The sequence below is a fragment of the Amphibalanus amphitrite genome, unplaced genomic scaffold (assembly GCF_019059575.1).
Source record: "Amphibalanus amphitrite isolate SeventyFive unplaced genomic scaffold, NRLGWU_Aamphi_draft 000197F_arrow, whole genome shotgun sequence".
Lineage (NCBI taxonomy): Eukaryota > Metazoa > Arthropoda > Thecostraca > Balanomorpha > Balanidae > Amphibalanus > Amphibalanus amphitrite.
In genome coordinates this window covers 485,198-507,764 of record NW_024881692.1, presented here as the reverse complement: position 1 = coordinate 507,764, position 22,567 = coordinate 485,198, and the positions used below count along the sequence as shown (strand labels likewise).

The 22,567-nt window shown below is 50.0% G+C and overlaps 3 protein-coding genes across 6 annotated transcripts in view; 2 read left to right on the top strand and 1 right to left on the bottom strand.

Annotated features, from left to right (window-relative positions):
• Positions 1-10,309: 10,309 nt before the first annotated feature.
• LOC122384735 lies at positions 10,310-14,677 on the top strand. Of its 2 annotated transcripts, XM_043372438.1 has the most exons (4): positions 10,380-10,400; positions 10,953-12,453; positions 12,711-13,032; positions 13,315-14,677. In XM_043372438.1, exons 2-4 carry the CDS (start codon positions 11,048-11,050, stop codon positions 13,630-13,632), a joined length of 2,046 nt encoding a protein of 681 aa, XP_043228373.1. In that variant the 5' UTR covers positions 10,380-10,400; positions 10,953-11,047; the 3' UTR covers positions 13,633-14,677. The 2 variants fall into 2 exon arrangements, with proteins under 2 accessions (XP_043228372.1, XP_043228373.1); XM_043372437.1 differs by having other exon boundaries at positions 10,310-12,453.
• Positions 14,678-16,279: 1,602 nt separating this feature from the next.
• LOC122384739 (testis-expressed protein 47-like) lies at positions 16,280-19,485 on the top strand. Its single transcript, XM_043372444.1, has 7 exons — positions 16,280-16,578; positions 17,029-17,127; positions 17,454-17,573; positions 17,724-17,837; positions 18,231-18,374; positions 18,624-18,783; positions 19,128-19,485. Exons 1-7 carry the CDS (start codon positions 16,468-16,470, stop codon positions 19,172-19,174), a joined length of 795 nt encoding a protein of 264 aa, XP_043228379.1. The 5' UTR covers positions 16,280-16,467; the 3' UTR covers positions 19,175-19,485.
• A 122-nt stretch (positions 19,486-19,607) lies between these two features.
• Positions 19,608-22,567, bottom strand: part of LOC122384736 (cerebellar degeneration-related protein 2-like) — a 94,426-nt gene continuing 91,466 nt past the window's right edge. For all 3 annotated transcript variants that reach the window (XM_043372439.1, XM_043372441.1, XM_043372440.1), the window contains 2 exons: positions 22,243-22,363; positions 19,608-21,800 (listed from right to left, as the gene is read on the bottom strand). In XM_043372439.1, coding sequence (XP_043228374.1) covers positions 20,712-21,800; positions 22,243-22,363 — 1,210 coding nt within the window. In that variant the 3' untranslated portion in view covers positions 19,608-20,711. The remainder of the gene's footprint in view (positions 21,801-22,242; positions 22,364-22,567) is intronic.

Below are 22,567 nucleotides of genomic sequence, written 5' to 3'. Positions count from 1 at the left end.
TTCTTTTTTGTTGAAAAAGCCAAGGAATGAAAAATAAGTGGCCTAAAACCGGTGAGAAAACTAGATTTGGGGGTGCCCTAGGTTGATCTCTATTATGGCGTGCCCCCCCCCAGTCTGAACGTAGTCCCCGCGCCCCTGGTCTGTAATGTAGTGACCGTCTCCTGCAGTCGCAGTGACCGTCTATCTATTGTAGCCCCCCAGTGAACGCTTATGGTCAAGTAGCCGTCTATAGTACAATGACTTTCGTGGTCCGTCCGCTCACTCATTTATATATTATTCATTTGCTCATTCATTCATTCATTCATTCATTCGTTCATTCATTCATTCATTTTTTCATTAACTTATTCTGACTATTGTGATGTATCTAGGCAAGGTGACCACTTTCGCCGCTCAATACCCACAGTGCCTCTCACCGTGCTCAACCCCTTCTCACCGCTCTTTCTCACGTCCCTTCTCACAAGTTATCACCACTGACCGTTTGTGTAGCTCGACTCGGCTGTTTCGCTGAAGCGGCCTGGATGACGTGACGCCTGCGACTTGCGACAGCGAGTGGGAGGAAATGTCCCAGATACACCGATAGACTGATAGCGTACGGAACACAGATCTAAGTCGGTACGGCAAAAACCTCGCGATACATGAGATTTGGCGCTCAAATGCGCATTACGGACTATGTTTGCATTGAGTCAGGACCATGCAGCGCCATTTTACATATGCGCACTTACATTGCTCATGTAAGATTTGGGCGGATTGACGGATGGTTCACAGTTTCATACAGAATATGCGATTGGCGTGAAAATATTTACATTAGTGGGTGTGATGCCGACAACGCTGACATTATCTTGCATGAACGGTTAGCACTAAAGAGTGGGGGACTAGGGTGACCCGCGTGCTCCGCAACGCGAAAAGGGATATTTTCGATCGGCGGGTGTTCGGTTGTTCTTGTGTCGGTTGGGTTATCTATCCATTTCGGTCGATTGCTTTTTGACGGCTAAACGTTTTGGTTTGTGGAAAAAATATCCACCGCATCGAGGTGCCCGTGTCTGATAAGCATGCTTTCCACTTCAGAATCTGTCAAATGTGCTTTATAATTGAGGTGCGTAGTTTTAAGACAAATGAAAGGCGTAGATAATTTTCGCTAAAAATCGTTTTGCAGAGGTTTAAAACATTTATATTTTTAAGAATACTGTTGCTTGTCATGCAAACGTGATGATTGGATCTTGAAGAGAATTGAATGCTCTTTCTAATGATAGCATTTTCAATTGTCAAGCGTATCAGGTTAAGCAGCAAATCCCGTGTATCTTTTTAGTGGCACATTGTGGACAAATACCATTTTAATTCAGCGATTTTTCCACATTGTTTTTGATCAATTAGCTGTCCACAATTTTTCCATGAGAGGCGGTACATTTCTCTTGGCAATTGACGTTGTTTCAACTCTCTCAGTCTGATGGTCACGGGAAAATAAAATAAAATCCAAAATACGTCTAAAATGGCACTTTTTGAAATGAAATTGCCCTCACACTTGCACGTGGCGCGTGCCACCCCTGCACCGCACACTATTCGATTGCCCGTTCGATTCTCTACACGATGCTGTTTTCCCCGTGCCGATCGGGCGCACGGCTACCGAGATATTGCACGGGGAACGGACCCGTGTCGGGCAAATTTAGCCATTTTCGCCCGTTTTTGCCAGCCGATTTATACATGTAAAGTCTATGACGCGAATTTGCACTTTTTGGGCACGCGCCACGCGCTCGCTATCGATCCGATCGAGCCGAGACCGCTCAAAGGCACGTTGTCCATCCTTGTTCTATAACTTGCGCAAATTTCAGCGCGGTAGGTGCAACGGTGTGACCTGTAACCCGCGCTACGTAGCACCATGTCGCGACCTTCGTAATAGACAGAAACTACGCCTTCCTCAAATAGTAATATAGACAAGCGGCTGCGCCACTTGCTTTGCTGCGTGGTAGGAAAAAATTGCGGCACCAGCCAATTTGCTTTCGAATGGTGTTTGATTCATGTCGATGTGTCGTCTAGAAGCATAGATATGGACGGAAATGTGAAGAGAATTTAAAAAGAGCTGTTCTGAGGGCGTTGTTCGATGAAATTTGGGTGATACGGGGTCAAGACGGGTCAAAGGGGTCAGCCCCGGTCACTTTGGGTCAGGCCAGGTCACATAGGTCACCTCTCGTCCGCTGGGATCAGCCCGGGCCACTGTTCTGCTTTTGCCTCCACCACTACCCCTACCCCTATCACTACCCCTACCACTACCCCTACCACTACCCCTACCACTACCCCTACCCCTACCACTACATCTACCCCTACCCCTAACACTACTACTACCCATACTCCTACCCCTACCACTACCCCTACCACTACCCCTACCACTACCCCTACCAATACCCCTACCACTACCCCTACTACTACCCCTACTACTACCCCTACCACTACCCCTACCACTACCCCTACCCCTACTACTACTCCTACCACTACCCCTACCCCTACTACTACTCCTACCACTACCCCTACCCCTATCCCTACCACTACACTACCCCTACCACTACCCCTACCACTACCCTACCCCTACCAACACCGCTGGGTCATGTCAGGTCACAGAATAATTGGATCCAATCAGTACTAAAATATCAGACCTAAAGTGTTCTCAGCCCTGCCTCTATTCGTGCCATTCCATTACCCTTACTCGATTTTGTCGGAAATGGCGCTTTGTGGCAAATGTGGCGCATTGCGGCAAATGTGGCGCATTTGTACCTGTTGGTTGAGCATGCATCCTGGCACCAAATTGTACCCTTATCGGGCCATATTTAACAAAACTGTGCGATTTGCGGCAAAAATGGCGCCCTGTGACCAATGTGACGCATTGCGGCAAACGCGGTGCATTTGTATACTCGTATCACAAACTGTTTCCATTGAACGAAAATCAACACATTTTTTCGCCACTTTTTATTCAAATTAATAACTTGCCGATCCGCCAATGCGAGGCACTCGCCGCCGATCGGCATGCATTTAGCTCACAAAGTTTGTCGACCCCGGCTCTCAGTGAAGATCTACGAACCGATCAAAATTTCATTGGCGTTCTTCCGGCGCGCCCCACGCGCGAACCGTGCACCCCAGCGAGCCGAAACCTAGAAAAGGCGCTGACCCGTTCTGTCACCTAGAAGGTGTGCAAATTTCAACCCCCTACGATATACCGTCTGCCCTGTAGGCCGGCTAAATTGAACCCACTACACGGCGTGGCGGACAAACAAACAAACAAACAGACGGATCCTGTTCAAATAGTAAGATAGACAAGCGGCTGCGCCACTTGCTTCGCGGCGTAGCCAGAAAATGCGGCAGCAGCCAATTTGCTTTCGAATGGTGTTTGCTTTTAATTGATCTGTCGTCTGGAAGCAGAGTATGAACAGAAACGTGTAGAGGAAAATTTTGAACATAATAACTTTTCTGATGGCTTAGTTGGATGAATTTGGGTCATACGGGGTCAAGTCAGGTCAAGTTGGTCACCCCTGGTCACACTGGGTCAGGCCAGATCACCTTCGGTGAGGCCAGGTCGTATAGGTCACCACGTCACATTGGATCGGCCTGTGCCACACTTCTACTACTTCTACCTATACCACTACTCCTACCACTACCCCCACCACTACCCCTACCACTACCCCTACCCCTACCACTACCCCTACCACTACTCCTACCACTACCCCTACCCCTACCACTACCCCTACCACTACCCCTACTTCTACCCCTACCACTACTACTATCCCTACCCCTACCACTACCCCTACCCCCTATCACTACCCTACTACTACCCCTACTACTACCCCTACCACTACCGCTACTCCTACCACTACTACTACCACTACCACTACCACTACCACTACCACTACACCTACCACTACCACTGGGTCATGTGAGGTCACAGACAATCAGATTAACTGATAAACTAAAAAGAGTTCCCAACCCTGCTCCTACTCGTGTAATTCCATTATTCTTAATCGCATTCGGTCGAAAATGGCGCCTTGTGACAAATGTGGCGCATTGCGACAAAGGTGGTGCATTTGTACTTGTCGTTTTGTCATGCATCCTTCCACCGAATTGCACGTTTATCGGACCATATTTGACAAAGTTGTGCGATTTGCGGCAAAAATGGCACCTCGTGACAAATGTGGCGCATTGCGTCAAACGCGGTGCATTTGGCGTATTGAAAACTGTCTTTATTTACAGGAAATCAACATCTTCATTCGCCTCTGTTTAGCAAAATAAATAAGCTGTCAATCTGCAAATGAGAGGCACCCGCCGCCGATCGTCATGCATTTTATTGTCAAAGGTGATTGAACCCGGCTGCCGATGCCTTGAAGCAAGCTTCAGAGCCGAGCAAAATTTGGAAAAAAGCACCTTTTTTCCAGCGTGTGCCACGTGCGAACCATCCACCCCCCGGGACTCGAACCTCGACACTGCACGTGCCCGTGACGTCATCAACACTGTGCGAAAATTTCAGCCCCATCGACCGCACCGTTTGACCTGCGCACGGCGTCAAAGCACCCCTCTGCACGGTGCAAACAGACACACAGACAGACAGAGTTTCATTTAACAAATAGTATAGTAGACAAGCGGCTGCGCCACTTGCTTCGCGGCGTAGCCAGAAAATGCGGCACCAGCCAATTTGCTTTCGAATGGTGTTTTATTTAAATTGATCTGTGGTCTGGAAGCAGAGATATGGACGGAAACGTGCAGAGGAAATTTTTGAACATAATAACTTAGTTGGATGAAATTTGGGTCATATGGGGTCAGGTCAGGTCAAGTTGGCCATCCCTGGTCACACTGGGTCAGGCCAGGTCACCTTCGGTCAGGCCAGGTCGTATAGGTCACCACGTCACATTGGATCAGCCTGTACGACACTTATTCTACTTCTACCCATACCACTACTCCTACCACTACCCCTACCACTACCCCTACCACTACCCCTACCACTACCCCTACCACTACCCCTACCACTACCCCTACCACTACCACTACTCCTACCACTACCTCTACCACTACCCCTACCACTACCCCTACCCCTAACCCTACCACTACCACTACCCCTACTACTACCCCTACCACTACCCCTACCACCACCCTACTACTACCCCAACCACTACCCCTACCACTACCCCTACTACTACCCCTACCACTACCCCTACCACTACCCCCACCACTACCCCTACCACTACCACTACCGCTACTCCTACCAATACTACTACCACTACACTACCACCACTACCACTGGGTCATGTGAGGTCACAGCCTATCATATAAACTGATGAACTAAAAAAAGAGTTCCTAACCCTGCTCCAACTCGTCTAATTCCATTATTCTTAATCATATTTGGTGGAAATAGCGCCTTGTGACGAATGTGGCGCGTTGCGACAAACGTAGCGCAGTTGTACCTGTCATTTTGTCATGCATCCTTCCACCGAATTGCACCTTTATCGGACCATATTTGACAAAGTTGTGCGATTTGCGGCAAAAATGGCGCCTCGTGACAAATGTGGCGCATTGCGTCGAACCCGGCGCGTTTATGTAGGCGTATTGAAAACTGTCTTTATTTACCGAAATCAAAACCTTCATTCGCCTCTGTTTAGCAAAATAAATAACCTGCAAATCTGCAAATGAGAGGAACCCGCCGCCGATCGTCATGCATTTTATTGTCAAAGGCGATTGAACCCGGCTGCCGATGCCTTGAAGCAAGCTTGAGATTCGAGCAAAATTTGAAGAAAAAGCACCTTTTTCCAGCGCGTGCCACGTGCGACCCATCCAACCCCCGGGACTCGAACCTCGACACTGCACGTGCCCGTGACGTCATCAACACCCTGCGAAAATTTCAGCCCCATCGAACGCACCGTTTGACCTGTGCACAGCGTCAAAGCACCCCTCTACACGGTGCAAACAGACAGACAGAGTTTCATTTCACAAATAGTATAGTAGATATGAGTGCTACCATTGTGCGTTCTTAGTAGAGCAGTATTATCGTCTCCCGTAATCCAATGCCCAGTGCTTATGACACGTCGAAGGCGAACAGAGACAGCCCCAACTTCCAAGAATGGAAGTGGAACGGCCTTGGCTCGCGAGCACTTCCTTCCTGCATGCTCTATTATCCGTAACACTGACGCAGTTGTGAGATGTCCATGTGGCTTATGATTCACCGTTAGCAGAGATGTAAATTTTCGTCTTTTCGTAACGTGTCATTTTCTGCGATACCAAGACACGGAGACGTGCCATAAGTCATAACAATGCATAATATGCACATGCACACATGTATGTAAACTGTAGCGGCCTTGTCATTTCAGTAGCGGCGGAACACCTTCAATTAAGGGGGGCACTACCGACTTTTGGTCCCATTCTTTCCATGCAACGCGCATAGGGGCTAGGGCTAATGTTAACCCTCGCATGTGTGCGGCGTTTTCCATGAGCTTCTAATGTGTAGGGGGGGGGGGGGTCGGTTGGACCCCCCCTTGCCGTTTAGCCCCTGATCGAGCTAGAGCTTCGCGGAAAAAAAACGAGCGTGTTGCCCGTGACGAGAGGAAGCCGATGATACCCAATTTTAAGGTCCTAGGTCATTGGTTGACCTTCCAGGTCAGGTCAATGACCCAAAGTCGGGAAAATCGGGACCTATTAGAAAGTCGTAAAGTGTGGCTGCTAAGGGTTTTTTCGGGGTGCCGATCACGAATATCGTGTTAGTTTTGATCACAGATGATGTCTTTAAGCATTTAGACCAAGTCGGGTCAGGTCAGGTCAGGTCAACCAGTAGGCGTCGTGACGGGTATTCGTAGTACGTGTCAACCGCCTCTGACAGCTTCGTAACATGTTACGAAGGCACCAAAACTACTTCGTAAATGTTCAAATGGCTGCTAAATTCGAATTTAGCTCCAAAAACTTTAGCCTAGAAACATGTAAAACTCGAAAAAGTGAACTGAGGTCACCCGAGGTCACCAAAGGTCAATGACCTGACCTGACCTTCAGGTGACCTTGACACCCACCCTAATGCATGGGAGCAACATCAAATCACATGTTTGAACGTTTGAAACCTCGAAAAGCTTGCAAACGCGCGGCTAATGCGAGCCGACGTACGCCAAATCGCGATTCCGGCCAAACATGGTCTCGGAAAAGAGGTCACAGGTCAAAGGTCATTTGGGTCAGGGTCATGAAATTTTCAGGGTAGGTGTAAAATTGATCAATGCGAGGGTACTGAACGTTTCGTCGCGATCGGCCGCTTTTTACGCGAGTTATTCGCGAAAAACCATGGGGGGTCCATCCGACCCCCCCTACACATGCGAGGGTTAAAAATACCAAAATCAAAGGGGGGCACGGTGCCCACATGCGAGGGTTAAAAATACCAAAATCAAAGGGGGGCACGGTGCCCCGGTGCCCTCCCCGTTCCGCCGCCTATGTGTCATTTGTAGGTATCCGTTTACTGTCGGTGCTTTCAAAGGAATCGGCGGTCGCTTTTGATCGCGCTTATCAAAAGCAAGCGACGTCTTCTGAAACTAAACACTCGACAGCTTAGACGCACCATCTGAAGCATGCTTTTATAGCAACTTACCAGTTCGTCCAGTGTGAATCGATCTCGGGCATATGCATAATGTACCTAGATTTAGCGGCTTTTGTTTCGACGAGAATAATATATTTTCATTACACCTTTATAAGCATGGACAGGTATTCATCATGTTTTCCCCGATGTACGACAAGTTGCCGTAAACTCTATACCTAATGGCCACAGGGGAATCTATTATTGAAAATGTAGATATTTTATTGCGACAGCAAAGTTAAATTCTTCATGAAATAAAAAAGAGGAAGTAAAGATTCATTGAGTCGCTGAGACCTACCTACGTACTAGCGTCACTTTCTGAAATTAATTGGTATGGCTCCAATGGTTAATTTTAACGATGTCAAGGCCATTCCTACCATGCAACGTCTTAGGATTCATGCTAAATTGCCGAAGTTATTGGTCGGGCGGGCTCGAGCCTTACAAAGCCCTAGCAAAAAAATGACACCCATAGGAAGGTATAGGAATGGTGGGAGCCCGAAACGTTCCACCCATCGCTCGCCCTATTTGTACACCTACCTTTTGATCACCTACCTACAGGGTGGGGCAGCATAATCGGGAATGCTTTTTGGGCTCTGGTCATGAGTAGGCATGGCATTATTTTGATAAATTATATCATGGCAATGAAACGCCCAAAAGTTGTGCATCATCTGACATGACCACATCCATGAGCATGCAACTTCCTGGAAAAGAGCAGCAAAATAGTTCGACGGTGCTCCAAGTGCTTTGCGCGCGCCCATAGACACTAATGTTAAACGAGTAAAACAAGAACATTTTGTTTAAAACAATGCCATTCCACGTAAAGGTTGCTGGACAGATCAACGTGTTATCACGGACGATAAGGATTGTGTGGGGATACTTAGGACAAAAAGTTAACGTAATCGTCGTAAAATAACTCTTAGCAGAGGACATACAAGATGACTCACTTGAATATAAGGAAGAAGCTCTTGAGCATATTAAAAAGAAACAATGTTCAAAACTTCAGCGACCAAAAATCTTATCACCGACTGGAATACGATAAAAAAGAATGGCATGCCATATAGGGGATTGTATCGAGAATATTGCAGCGGTCATGCAAAGTAAACATCCTGTTGAGGTGATGGACCTATGGGTGGTCTTCAAGGGAGGTGCACGTGGTGCACCCTACTTCATCGAGCCCGGATAAAACGAGCACCTCTGGTAAATACATCCACACTCTGGCAGACTCACGTGGAGTCGTCGGAAGAGAGGATCACTGACGGTCCAGATCACGTCTTACGAGGACTCTGTCCGTGCTGGTACTGCAGTGAGGACGACATGTTATTGTGTAGGGCACCTCCACCTGAGATGAACCAAAAACTTCTGGTCCTTCAACTCCGCCGATTTAAATCCGACCAAATTCTTTATATGGAGCGTTTTTTGGTAGAAGTTTAATGAACAACTTATCATCAGTAAAAACGGTCTTCAGTGCAAGGTACGAAGCTGATGGGCGATCATGGACAAGCAGGAGGTTGCACGTGCATGCGCGTGCTTTTGGACCCGCCTTGAGAAGGTCATCGACGCGAAGGGCGGTCAAATAGGATGAGGGATAGGTAAAAGGTGACCGATTGATGGGATGTTGTTAAAATAGTGCTTGGAGCTATATTTTTTAATTCATGATCAAATAATCCCGTTTGATATTTATTCCCGATTATGCTGCCCCACCCTGTATGTAGATACCTACCTTTTGATTTAGCAAATACGACTTAGGCATAGGTACAGTCCACAGCAGAAGTAGGTAATGTGTGGTTTCAGTCGTGGGTATGTTCTGCTTCTGAAGCCTAGGAACGATTAGCCAGACTGCAACGAGACTTTAAATGTAGCTTACATGTATCTTCACCCTTGCAGCTACAACTTTATCTATTGACGTCTTCTTTTCGATCAGTCTGCATTTAAAAATCGTCGGTCAAAGCCATCCGTTAAGATTGGTAAAACCACAAGCCGTAATCGCCACGCCATATGTGGAAGGCTTTTGGTGTCAATAAATACATACATACATACATACACATTACTTTAGCGGTGGGCTGTACCTTAGCGACAGTTGCATATGATTCACACTACCTTATTGGCAACAGCTGCACATTTCAAAACGCTTCCGAACCAATTAAGAATGGGCCGTAAAGGGTCTTCTGTCTACCTGCGTGGTTTATAAGCTTGCTTGAAATAAATACCTACGCCTATTCTTCCAGAGCCTGGTGCCGTCTTGCGTTATAACCGGAAATTGCGGAATCGCAACTGGCGAAATATGTTGGAAAACATCTTCGCAGCAAAAAAGTCGCTAAGTGTTGATTATGGCTTATAACTTTCTGGGTAAATCGTAAAAAAAAAAAAAAATGTTTAAAAAGTAGGCTGACATCCTTCTGGGAAAGCATGTCGCCGATCCTCGATCTTCGGTGCAAAATGCATTGAAAAGTAGCAAGTTTCAGATATGCAGAGCTCTCATCTCTTCTCTAAATATGCTGGTCCGGACTTGTCCTGAGCCTCCCTCGACCTTCACAGTGCCCACACGGCCGGATACTTCACCGGGAGCTGACCGCTGGACAGCGCTATGTGGGATAACCCGCACCTCACCCACATCCACCGGAGCCGCTCCGCCAATCAGGCGCCTCCGTCTCTGTGACGTCACTAGCCGGTATGTGACGTCAAGGGATGGCACGTCACTGTGGCCGGCCCGGCCCGCGGCCGCCCTCCGCTCGTCCCGCCAGTCAGCGTTCCAAAACGTCCAGTGTGGGGTCGTAATACGCGGTGTCTAGATAAAAACAGAGAACTGTGAGGAAAGTTTGACCCAAAGGTTGATATCAGTTGGCAGTTCGCGGACCGTGAAAGGCGTGGACAGTGAGCCGTGTGGTGCCTCGTTTCGCGAGCGTGGTGGCGCGTCGCTTGGCCGGTTTTCAGTGAAACCGGCGAGTTCCGGGATCCGTCTGCGTGCTGACGGAACAGCGGGGCAGCGGCGCCGGGCGGCGGCATTTGGCGAGCCTGTCAGTGTGGTGAGCGTGTCCGGAGTGCCGTGCACGGGACGCAGGTGGAAGTAGTTATCGCGGAAAGGACTGGAACTGTGCCAGCTCTCGGGGGCATAAACGAGGATTAGTGACAGTCGACGTGCCAGTAGCGCCGGGCTGTGACAGGAGGGTGGGCATGGCTCGCTCATCCAGCCGGGTTTTGAAAAGGACGCTTCCCATGCGGTGCCTCTCGACAATGGGCGTCGCAGTGACCTTGGTTTTCGTTGTCGCGGTGGCCAGCGCGCAGACCCAGGACAGTAGGATTGTCTTCAACGGACCCACAGACACCTCGTCGAACTTGACAAAACGCATCCAGGTCAACCTAGCCGCCAACAACTACCCAGATTGTCCGTGGCACGTGTGTGAGCGCGAGGGTCGCCAGCCGCGGAGGAAGGAGGACTGGTACCTGCTCGGCTGCTACTGTGACAATGCCTGTGGCATGTTCGGGGACTGCTGCCGTGACGCAGACCGAGCTGCTGAAACGCCCAGGAGTGACGTGAAGTGTATGCCGTTACGTCAGTACACGGGGGTGTACGTGGTGTCGGAGTGTCCGACCGAATGGCCAAAGGATGAGGTGAGGCAGATGTGTGAAGTCGGCTCTCCGGAGAATCTCCAGGCACAGGCGCTTGTGACAAACCGGCGCACTGGTCTCACCTACCGCAACTGGGCGTGTGCGCTGTGCCACGAGGACACCGACGAAGCCGTCTCGTGGCCCACGAGACTCGAGTGCCCCACGGCGAGCAAGGGTGCGAACGTGACGTTGAAGGACTTGGGCGGTGGCCAGTGGGGACTGAGTCAGATGCTTAACGACACGGAGGTGGTCCATGCGTGTTTCGTGGACCCGTTCATGCCAGAGACCGTGACGGATGTTGTGCGTCACTGTCAGCCGCTTGTGGACAGCTGCCCAGAGTCCTGGAACGATCCTGAAGTCGCCGAACTCTGCGGCGCCTACACTGCCAAGGCGTTCGACTCTGAAGTCAGAGCTGCAATCCATGATGCAGACAAACTGTCGTTTCGCAACCCGCACTGTGCACTCTGTAACGGAGTGAATGCTGTTGACATGATATGCGATATGGAGCTCGGGCAGCGAGGTCTTATTCGCCGCGATTTCAATGTGCAGGCGTTTACCATATTGCTGGATGTGACTGAAGACACCGGGAGTAACATTGTCGGTGCAAAAACGGTGTGTGATGATGGTGAATTTTGGGACCAGGCATTCATCAAATGCCGTTCCTTATCTTGTGACGAGGGTTTCAAGCTAGAGAACAATGTGTGTGTGGCAGAAAAGAAGTCGAGAACGGGCAAACCCAATGGTAAAGGCACCATCGTCTTCCCCGAGAACGGAAACAATGTCAAGGAAGATGACAACAAAACGCAAGAGGCCGTCGACTTCCAGCGCTGCCCAAAGATCTATCTCTCACCTGGTGAGTTCATCGAGCGTCCTGACGGCACCGTGTTGGTGGAACAGTACGAGCTCATCTTCAGGCATGGCGAGTTCGAGATGCGTCAAGGGGAGCTGGCCATCTGCTCGGTAGCCTCCGACTTCCGCAAGTTCGACTATGCCCTGACGATTCTCTCGCTGGTGTTTCTTGCTGGTTCCATCTTCTGCCTGTGCTGTCACCTGGTGCTCTTCTGCCTAGTGCCGGACTTGAGGAATCTCTCCGGTAAGAACCTGGCATCACTCTGCGTGTGTCTCCTGCTGGGATACGTTTGCTTTGTGACCTCACCGTTCGAGACGGCGGGCAGCGAAGGATGTCGCACTCTCGGCATCGTCATGTACACCGCCTTCATTGCGTCCTTCCTCTGGATGAACGTCATGGCCTTCGACGTGTTCATCACCTTGAGGTAAGTGATAAGACGTCTGTCTTAGGAGCTGTGGTGTGTAACAAAGTTGTTATTGTTATTTGTCTTTGGATGTTTGAATGATTTGGATGTTGTTATTGAGTCGGTTCGGTTGTTCTTATTGTAGATGTGCTTTGTTTGCTACCTTGGTACGCGTCGTATGTGCCAACAATCTTGCAGATGCGTATCACGCTTCCGGCGCTTGCATGTCTCACAAACACACTTGTAACGCTCCACTGACTCTGAAGCATTCCCTACAGGCAAGCGATGACTGAGCTACGCGTCACCTCCGGTCGTCATCGGAAGCGCTACCTTCTCTACCTGCTGTACGTCTGCGTCCTGACGGCAGCTCTGGTGGCCGCCGCTGTCGGAACTGACTCCTCAGCCGACCCGACCAGTGCCTACCGCCCTGCGTTCGGAGAGAGGGTCTGCTGGTTCAGCCGCCGCCGAGCCCTCATGGTGTTCTTCGCCATGCCGCTCATTCTGATCATGGTGGCCAATGTGGCGCTGTTTCTGGGAAGTGCCAGCGTTATCAGAAGAACAGGGCGAGCGACGGCATCCATGTCTTGTGGCCCAACAAAGGTGAGGAGAAGATGTCGGCTGGGGTGCCTAATTAACTTGAAATAAGATTAGGATGGATAATTCTAATTTCATGTGGCCTTCGCGTGCGAATTAAAACGTCAAACTTTCACTTTATATCTGCGCTCAGTCATGTGGTCAAAATTCCACTTCGTGTCTGATGCTAGTGCACGTCAAGCTTTGCTTACAAGTTACATGATCCGGGACCTTGACCACAATATCACCATTCCACCTAGGCCGCACCCACATGACCCACATCTGACCTCCCCGGCCCTCTGCCCCCAGACAAATCTGCGCTTATACAGCCGCCTGGCCACCATCACTGGCCTCTCGTGGCTGGTGGGTCTGGTCGCCACCTGGCTCGACTTCCCGCCGCTCTGGTACGCGTTCGTCGTCCTGAACACCCTGCAGGGCGTCTTCATCTTCATCTTCTTCACGCTGGCGGATCGGGTCAGGGACCGGATCAGACGTGATCTGTCCCGGTACTCCCGGTGGCAGGCGGGTGGTAAGGTGGATGATGTGCCAGGGTCGGAGCCTGGTCTGCCGTGTACTGACTCAACAGGACTACAGCTGACTGACAGCAGGCCCACCGACGGCTGCTGAACGAACAGCTGCTGAACGTCAAGAACTGACAATTGTTCAGCCGAGAGCTGAACGTCAGTTTTGGAAACTATGCAGACGTCAGCGACTGAGAGACAGCCGTTGAGAAGCAGCAGCTCAAGAGCAGCTCACCGACAGTCGGCCAAACGACAGCGTCTACCGACATCAACCGACAGCAGGCAGTCACCCGGCCGACAGCGGATCTAACGACAGTCGACATCCCTGGCAGTCGTTAGTCTATCGACAGTGACCAACAGCATCCGACACTGCAGCATGCATTGCTGACTGAATCACATCTGTGCTTGCAGACGGCGCCCAGCGGCTGACTGAGGCGGCAGTGTCTGACTGAAGGGGCGAGGAAGACACTCGGCTGTGTCCTCTGTGATGTTAAATGGTGTGCGTCTGTGATGGATACTCGCCTTCCCGCCTCTCCGGATGCTTTGTCGTCATTAGACGCCAGGTTTTCACCGTCCTCACCGCTTTTTCCACATCTACTGTAGAATCCGGCCTTTTCCCAGATCGACCGTAAGAATCAGCCGATAGCAGGGGGATGCGTGGCTTTTAAAGGAACTTTATGAGTCACAGGACTTTTGTTATGCTTAGTCGAGTGTTCAGGATAACTGGGGTGCGTTTGAATGCGGGCAGCTGAATCACTAGCAAGAGCTCACGAAGTACACGATGTGTGATTTACTTGCTCAGCTGGAATGAAGATTCTGGTAAAACTCGTCGCGTTGGACATTGACTCGCCTGAAGCAGCTCGCAGTTGCTCAATTTGATTGGGTTCGATGTGTTTGGTTTGACCAGTCAGAAGTGTGCTTGCACCGCGCCGGTGTTTTGTGCTTGTGTGTGCGAGTAGACAATAAGGTGTCCGCAGTGTACTAATAACCGCTGTCGAAGAATGGCATGGATATTGTCGGTCTTCCTAGTGAAGATTGTGGCTTTCTTGACTTAGGCTGTAAACGAGGATCAAAATGTTTGCATTCACTTCAGACAATGCTCGCTTTCTAGGATGTGTTTGATGTTATTCATATAAGGAAATGTCCCCAATGATAGGTGTTTGCATTTGTGTGAATGTACTAGTCAGTGTTGCATCTCCCGAACAGGCTAGGGATCACTGTACCTACTTGAGGTATATTGTAAATATTACCGTATACCGTAAGATTTAGTTATTGAACTGCATAGAAGCATGTGTTATTGTTTTGTTTTCGCACGAGTATGTGTTATCCTGCAAACTCGAGGTTGATATTAAGGTCGTTAAATTACGCAACTAAAACTGTTTTTTTTTTTATTTTGCGAAAGATGGTAAACAATGTTTTAGGCGTTTCGCTATTAAATGCGTTTCGATTGATACCTATGCAAAATGCCAACATAGGAAAACTGGTATATTTGTCATTTTCACACTGCGTTGTTCTCTGAGGCTAAACGGAATCTCATCCACAGCTTAGGTAGGTACCTACTGGATGCTACTGTTTTTGTGGCAGGTGATGGTTTTGTATCTTTATGTGGTAGCACAACAGCAACAGAACTGAAGCCAGTGGCGGCGCCACGAATTTTCGCCAGTGGGGGCAAGCTTCAGGTGACCCGACTGTTGTCTGATAACCCGATCTGCAAAATCCATGAGCTCCTCGCCCCTAGATGTTGCCAATTAGAAATTATCATGGTTTCAGGTTTCATGCATGCGTATTGAGCTTAAGCATTAACCCTCCCGGGCCCGGAACGGGGGGGGGGGCGTTTTTCGCCTCCCCTGGCGAATATTTGTGATACCATATGAACGCTTAGGAGTAGACAGTAATCAGTAATCAGTACCTAGTTCTCTTTTTTACCGTAGTGCGAATATATGCGTTTCTCTCACACACTATTGATACCAGAATAAGCTCTATTAGGGCGATCCATATACATTTCCAGATAACCCGGATATACATACCTACCTATCACATTTTGTCATACCTCCCTGAGCTCAGTCTCAGTCTAAGGGTTCCCAAAAGAGGGTGAACTCTTCTCTGGCCGATTTTGACAAGCTGCCTCTCAACCTCCTCGAGGTCAAGCTCGAGGGCAGCCTTCTGGTGAATGAAAATGAGTAGGAAAATGAGTGGGAGTAGGAGATATGCGACAGACGGTCTGAGAACGAACGTTCTGCTGATGCACTTGATACGGGAATCGTCAAAAACAGGCGTACTATTATAACCGCCTATCATGAATATTGCACCGGTCTTCTGTTCCCATTTCAAAATCAGCCAAATTTTGTGGGGGTAAAAACATAGTCTTGCCCCCACGGCCTCCTGCCAGTGGGGGCAGTCTGCCCCCACTGCCCCCACGGTGGCGCCGCCCTTGACTGAAGCACGGCTTCTATATGCACTACGCAGCCCACAAGCTCCAGTCCGCTGTCTTTTATTGCGTGCTTTATCTTTCCCGCCATTGGACGGGCGATGCACAACGCATCCCCTCTATGTTTCGTTTATGGAAATATGTGTGCAAAATATACGCAAAACATAGCGACCTCTTTTTAGGCTGGGCAATTATGCGCGTCGTTAATTGTTTAACGGTTTTAGGTATAACTGCAGTGGCACAAGAGAAAGCAAGGGTCTCTAAATAGCCCTGGGGGCGGCACACATGTCGTGGCGTTGTCATGGCAACCGGAAGGCATCGATTCGCGACTCATTCACCCGGGACCACGCGGGATTTCTCGGCCTCGATACGGTTGGCCTTGGATACGGTCAGTAGTGTCAAACATTGTAGCATGGTTTACAGTGGTCTAAAAACGTTGTTTATACTATAAAACATAAACCAAGGCTTTGCAAGGCAGGGTAAAAGGATCACTTGTTTATTTCAAAGATCGCAATGTCTGAAATAGAGGAGAGCGACACAAACGAGGAGGGAAACGAGTCGCCGGAGGTCAACCAGACCAATTTGTTTGAAGTCAGGGACAAGGAACTGAAGGCTGGTGGTAAGGTAAGGTTTATGTACCTACTGCGTACGACGTATAGTGTACGTATTTCGCCGAACGGGGTTTTAAGTGGGGTAGACTGATGCCTATGTGCACCCAAACATTTAACATAATCCCAGGCACATTAAACCGTAGCTTGGCATTAAGCATGCCAAAGCCGATTTTAGTGCCCGAATGAACGAAAATTCAAACCTGATGACTTCTAGTCATAGCTTCAAACTCAACGTGTAGCCGTTTAAGACCAGGAAGTGTAAAACTAATACACACCAGTCAATAACATTATCAATAACTACCATGTAACGTAACATGCGTGTAAATGTCCTGCAAACGCAATCTAAATCCGCACTCGTTTATGGTCTTGTCCGAACAACTGCGTAAGTACCGTTTCATGCTCGTGTCCTCCAATGTCCTCTACCTAGTCAACCGAGTAGGTATCTAACGTGTCCTTTTACTAGCGCACCTGGCTACACCGGCTATATTTGGTCGCGTCTCTGGACCTGCGATACGAAGAACCTGAGGATATCCAGCGGCGAGCGTCTCTCGTTAAGACGCAAGTAAGTTCTCTCGTTAAGGCCATCACCAATGTGATCATTGTATCAATGTTTGCATGACCAATGACCATTGAGATCATCGTTTGACCTGAAGTCGTAAGAAACTGATCGAAAACCTCCTCTCGTGGAGTGCAAGGCATTCGTTTTATTCTTTCGCAAGGCTTTTAGAAGGACCATTTGGAGCCAAAGAATCGTACGATGAGAGCGGGATCGTACAAAAGCCAACGGTTGTGCCGGTGAGAGAGATGAGGACTGAGCCAGTCCCAGCGAGTTATAGGCAAAACCACACTCGATCACCCTAACTCCACTCTAAATCTGGCCCGTTTCAGTTGGATGAGTTCGGTGGCGAGTGTGAGCAGCAGATAAAACAGCTCTACAACACGTACCGGGAGGAGGCAGCCTCCGGCTTTCTGCTCATCTACCCAAGATACATGGTGCATATGCTAGAGGTACCGTGAGGCGACCTGATAACCCGACAAGCGACTATCCACGTGTGTTTTAGTAGCAAATTGTACTTGCAAGAACATGCTTTGCCTTGCGTTTGGACTGTGAAACTGAGTTTGGATATGATGGTCGTCATCTTTCTATCATTTTTGCAGAGTTCTGAAGACTGCATAGTTGCGTATCTGATGGCGCTAAGGCAGATGCGACAGGAGCCAAACTCCAAGCTGCTCGATACCAAAGTGCTGCTGATGGCGCATGACATTCCTACGGTCAGTACTGGGTCTGGTTATTCTAACATCAGTGTGTTCTGGATCATACTATTCCGTCCTACGACCATCGCTTGGTCCTCTCGATTCTCTTGTGTAGAATAACGTCATCTGGTTTGCACGATGATTTGGTGTTTTAGGGCGCACCAGCAAGGAGGCTATATCGGGCTCAGCTGGTTTCCACAAATTCGTAGCATTATCACGAATTTGTGATAATGCTACGAATTATCACATATAGACAATGCATCGTGCTTCACATTTGTCGTTACTGTTACTTCGTCGTGTCGTTCCGTTGACCGTTCCCATATCGTTACCGTTACCCTGTCGTGTCGTTCTGTTCCCACATCGTTGCCGTTACGCTGACGTACCGTACCGCTCCTGCTGTTTGCCTCTCAGCGCCTGTTCGAGGCGTGGTCGTACCGCGGTATCGGCGCCCCCTCCCGCGAACAGGTCGACTCCAGCATGTCCTCCAGGAAGGCAGCCACCGCCTGCCTGACGCAGCTGCTCGGTTTGGCTGCCCACCTCAAGAAGACGCCCAAGGTCAGCCAGGGTCCGTCAAGGAATGGTGTAGCTGTAGTCAGATTTCTTCTAGGAAGAGTTTGGATGTAGACAGATCATCTAGCATGCTTAGATGAAGTTACATACGTTATCTTTGGGAAACCGTTCAGATGAGGCTGCAGCTTGTCCTTGAGAAGGCAGACTGAAATAATACAATCTTTAGGAAAACGTTCAGATATGCTCAGCATTCCATCAGAATCAAGATTTTCAAACGAGTCCGTCCATTCCCAGGCGAATCTGAAGAACGCAATGGACCTGCTGTCGGAGAGGGTGCCGGAGCTGCTGCCCACTGAGGACCTGCTGCAGCTCCTGCTGAAACAGGACGCCTTCCTCAGTGTCGAGGAGTACCTGGATCTCTACTACACGCCGCTGGCGCCTGCCGACGAAACAGGTGAGATGACGAGACCGACGGACGACGGGACCCACACATTGGATATCACTGCAACACATTAGATTGGATCATTACATCATTGGGTTGGAACTTGGATCACATTGGATTGGATTCGATATTCGATTACACTGCAAGGGCTTGGATCACATATTGGGTCCAGGTGGAAGATTCAGGCACATTCAGGCCGTCGGGTTTTACGCCTGTGCTCACTGCCACCCGACGAGGTTGATCAATGGTTATTGGTTATGGCTCAAGTGGAGCTAAAGCCATTCACAATGACTTGCAGATAGTGTATGGAAATTCTTCGCTCAGTTTTCCTTGTGACATTGTGTCGTTGTTTTCAGAGCTGGTCTGGCCACTGCCGGGGCACATGTTCCCGTACTATCACTGATGAGCGGCCACGAGATATCGACCAATCGGACGGAGTGGCGCTAGTCGTCACGAGGATTTCGACATTGGCTCCAGTCGCCGTTTCAAACGCCCGCCGCTTCGTCCGGTGTGATGTGCTTACCAAGCACGTAATGTATTTGTGCGGTACGATACGTAAGGAGTTGAGACAGCACGTCAGTTACCATGAGCACCGACCTGTACTGGCCTTCCAGCTTGGTCATAAGGCAAGTGTCGATCGGTGCTTCGCATGGTTCTAGGGAAGCGACACTTCGCAAAAGCAGAGCGCTGGGATTAATTTGATTTCAGTGTTGACGATGTCTTTCAGTGCATTGCATAGTTAGTGACAACAAGCAGGCAGCCATTTGCCATCGTCTTGTGTTCCCCGAGCAGATATAACGTATGAACGTCATACGCGACACTACGCAACACCATCATTTTAAGAATATCCGTATATATTTGTCCCTCATCTCACACACCATAGACGACTCATTGCACATAAAGAAGGCTCACTGGAACACTGCAGTGGACGCTTCAAACGCCATCGATACCCAGTTGGATCACACTATTTGGCACCAGAAACTCGCGGTATAAGTCATCGGGAGCATAGTCGGATGCTGGCTGGGACGGATCTCGGCATTGGGGGCTCTTGGCTGCTCTTGGATACACATGTACACATATTTTGGCGGGAAGTGGACAGGCGATGCAGTCTCTATGTTGAATTCAGTTTTGTTACAACGGACGGAGGAATATTTTTGGTCGACCATTCGAATGCTAGCTCTATAGAGGTGGCGGAGACTATGCAATCAGATATTGTCCAAGTCGAGATGTCTCTTTTTACATACGATCGTTGGCATATGAATTAGCATAAAGTCATGTCGCACTATGTAACTTGGCGTACAGAAGCTCATAGTTCGCTACAGGCGTGTCTGTGCCACTTAGTCCACACGATGGAATCAATATTCACATAAAACGCATCAGGCGTCCGCTTAATTCACAAGAATCGCAAAACATTCGGAAATAAAACGTTTCTTTAGAAGTCATGAATAGCATATGCTATCAAGTACATCACGTAGCAAGACGTGACTGCTTGTACTTCTGATTATAAAACTCCTCGCGAGCAAATTTCCCGAGATATGCACGCCATTCAGGCACTTGTTTACAACAATACACAAAAGGACAATATACAGCGTCCCTCGACGCGACAGGCAGGTCGCCTCAGCACAATGAAGCGCCACTGGCGAGCAAGGAAAATCCACTTCAGGGAACATAACGGACCACCCACGGACCCACAGCATTGGCTTTCCGCCCTGTATGAACCACCATAACTCTTCAAGGCCACATTACGGCGGAGTCAGGTGTCCCGCACCAGGGCGACTCGGGCCGTGCCGTATGGCGGCTCCGTGTCGGACTCCTCATCCGCCAGTCGCTCGCCGCCCGAGTCCGTTGCACCCTCTCCTCCCAGCAGAAATACGCCACCATCAGCACATCGCCGGCGGCCGCCAGATACCAGGCGGCGCGCCACCACCCAGCCAGGCGGCTCACAGCAGGGTGGGCCTGTAAAAACACCGCCGGCCCGCCTTCAGAGCCTCCGCGTACGAGCGCTCCAGCAGCCGCAACTTGGCAACCTCCTCAGAAGGACGCACCAGGAGAGGGAACTCTTCACCACTCGACGCGACGCCTGGTGAAGAGTCGGCACAACCATCGGTAGATGGAGTGGACTCTCGCAACCGGCGTTCGTATTCCTCGGCGAAAGAGAATGCTCGAGGGACGCTGGCAGAGCGGGAGCGACTACTTCGAGACAATGTCTCAGAGTCCCCAGGCGACTGAGGCAGCGGAGGAACAGTCTCCTCTGATGGCTCAGCTGGCAAAGTGGTCCGTAGAGACATCTCAACCGCTGAGGACTCCCTTTCTGCAGATGTCGCCGCAACCCGCGAGTCTTTACTCGTTTCTGTGGCGGGAACTGCCTGGCTTACGTTTACCTCTTCAACCTCTGCTTGTTCCTTGGACGCTAAACTTTCAGCGATGACATCAGTAGCTGGAGCCACTGCTGGTGACGCTGAGGATGTTGAAGCTGGTGTACCCTCTGCTGTCTGTGATGCTGAAGCTGCTACAGGCGCTGCGATAGAGCCAAGAGCAGGCGACACCAGCACGGGTTTCTTCAGTACCTGGAAAATCTCCTGGAACAGCTGTTTGTACTGCGTGGAGTGCTGCAGTGTCCCAGTCGCCTTCCTCTGCGACAGAGCTGTCACCTCTCCGTCCGGCGTCTGCGTCGCCCGAGAGACCGCTCTACTCGGATCACTTCCCTCAGAGAACCCAGAGGAAGAGGCATCCCCATCGGACGGAGCCCCAAGGAGCATCAGAGACGCCGGTCCCGAGTCGCGCAGCGGTGTCGCCCGGAGCGCAGCTGGCGGCTGGTCGGCTGCAGCTGCCGACAGCTGCAGCTCCTCCAGCAGTGACAGGGAGCTCGGCTGATCGGGGGTGGGGGGCCGCACAGGTCGCGAGCTCACCATCCACTCGTACTTGTCCATGTGGTCGAGGAGGACTCGGTAGTGGGCGTCCAGATCACTGATGAGGGAGGCGGGTGCCGATCCGGCGTCCTCGGCGGCACTGGAGAGACGGCCGGCGTCCTGGGGACGTGGGAACACGGGGTCAGGGGTGTCTGATGGTGATAAGATGAGAGCACGCACGTCGCACAGCGCACGCAGCATAAGGTGCGTAGGTCGAGGACGATTTAATGTCACGTAGCCTGCGAATGCATGGTCCGCTCGACTACCTTTCCCTGAGAGCTCCTTAATACGAATAAAATTGGAAGAAAAACGTCAAACGATGCACGCAAGCAAAGCCAATGATAATAAGCTGCTATCGAACCATTCACCACGAGGACATGATTACCACACAATCCATATTAATGGGGAGATAATGACTGACTTAGAGAATTAAATTTGTTATCCATGCTATTTACCGCTCTCCACAAGACTTGACTGTACTGAGTGTACAAGACAAGGCCCAGCGTTAATGGTCTAATACAAGAAAGTCCCGTCCATAATTGGGACTGATCAAGTGACTTACCTCGCCCCAGACCGATCGCGCCCGGTCTGCCGAGGCGGATCCGGCCGCTCGCGACTCTCCTGCCATCTGTGGTGAGGCGCTGGAAGCTCGCGGTGAACAGTGCCGCATGAACGGACTCAGCCTGTGAACGCAGAAACATAGACACTCAGTGACATCCTGGTAGCGGCCTGGCCTTGAGGAAAGCTCCTGCGCTTCCACACCTGCTATCTGGTCTTCATTCCTGATAAATCACAGGACTCCGAATCTCCCGGACGATTATGGACAGCATGAGAGCTCCTGCTAATACTTTGTTGACAGGATTTAGTGTTCAAATTTGTGCCATAAA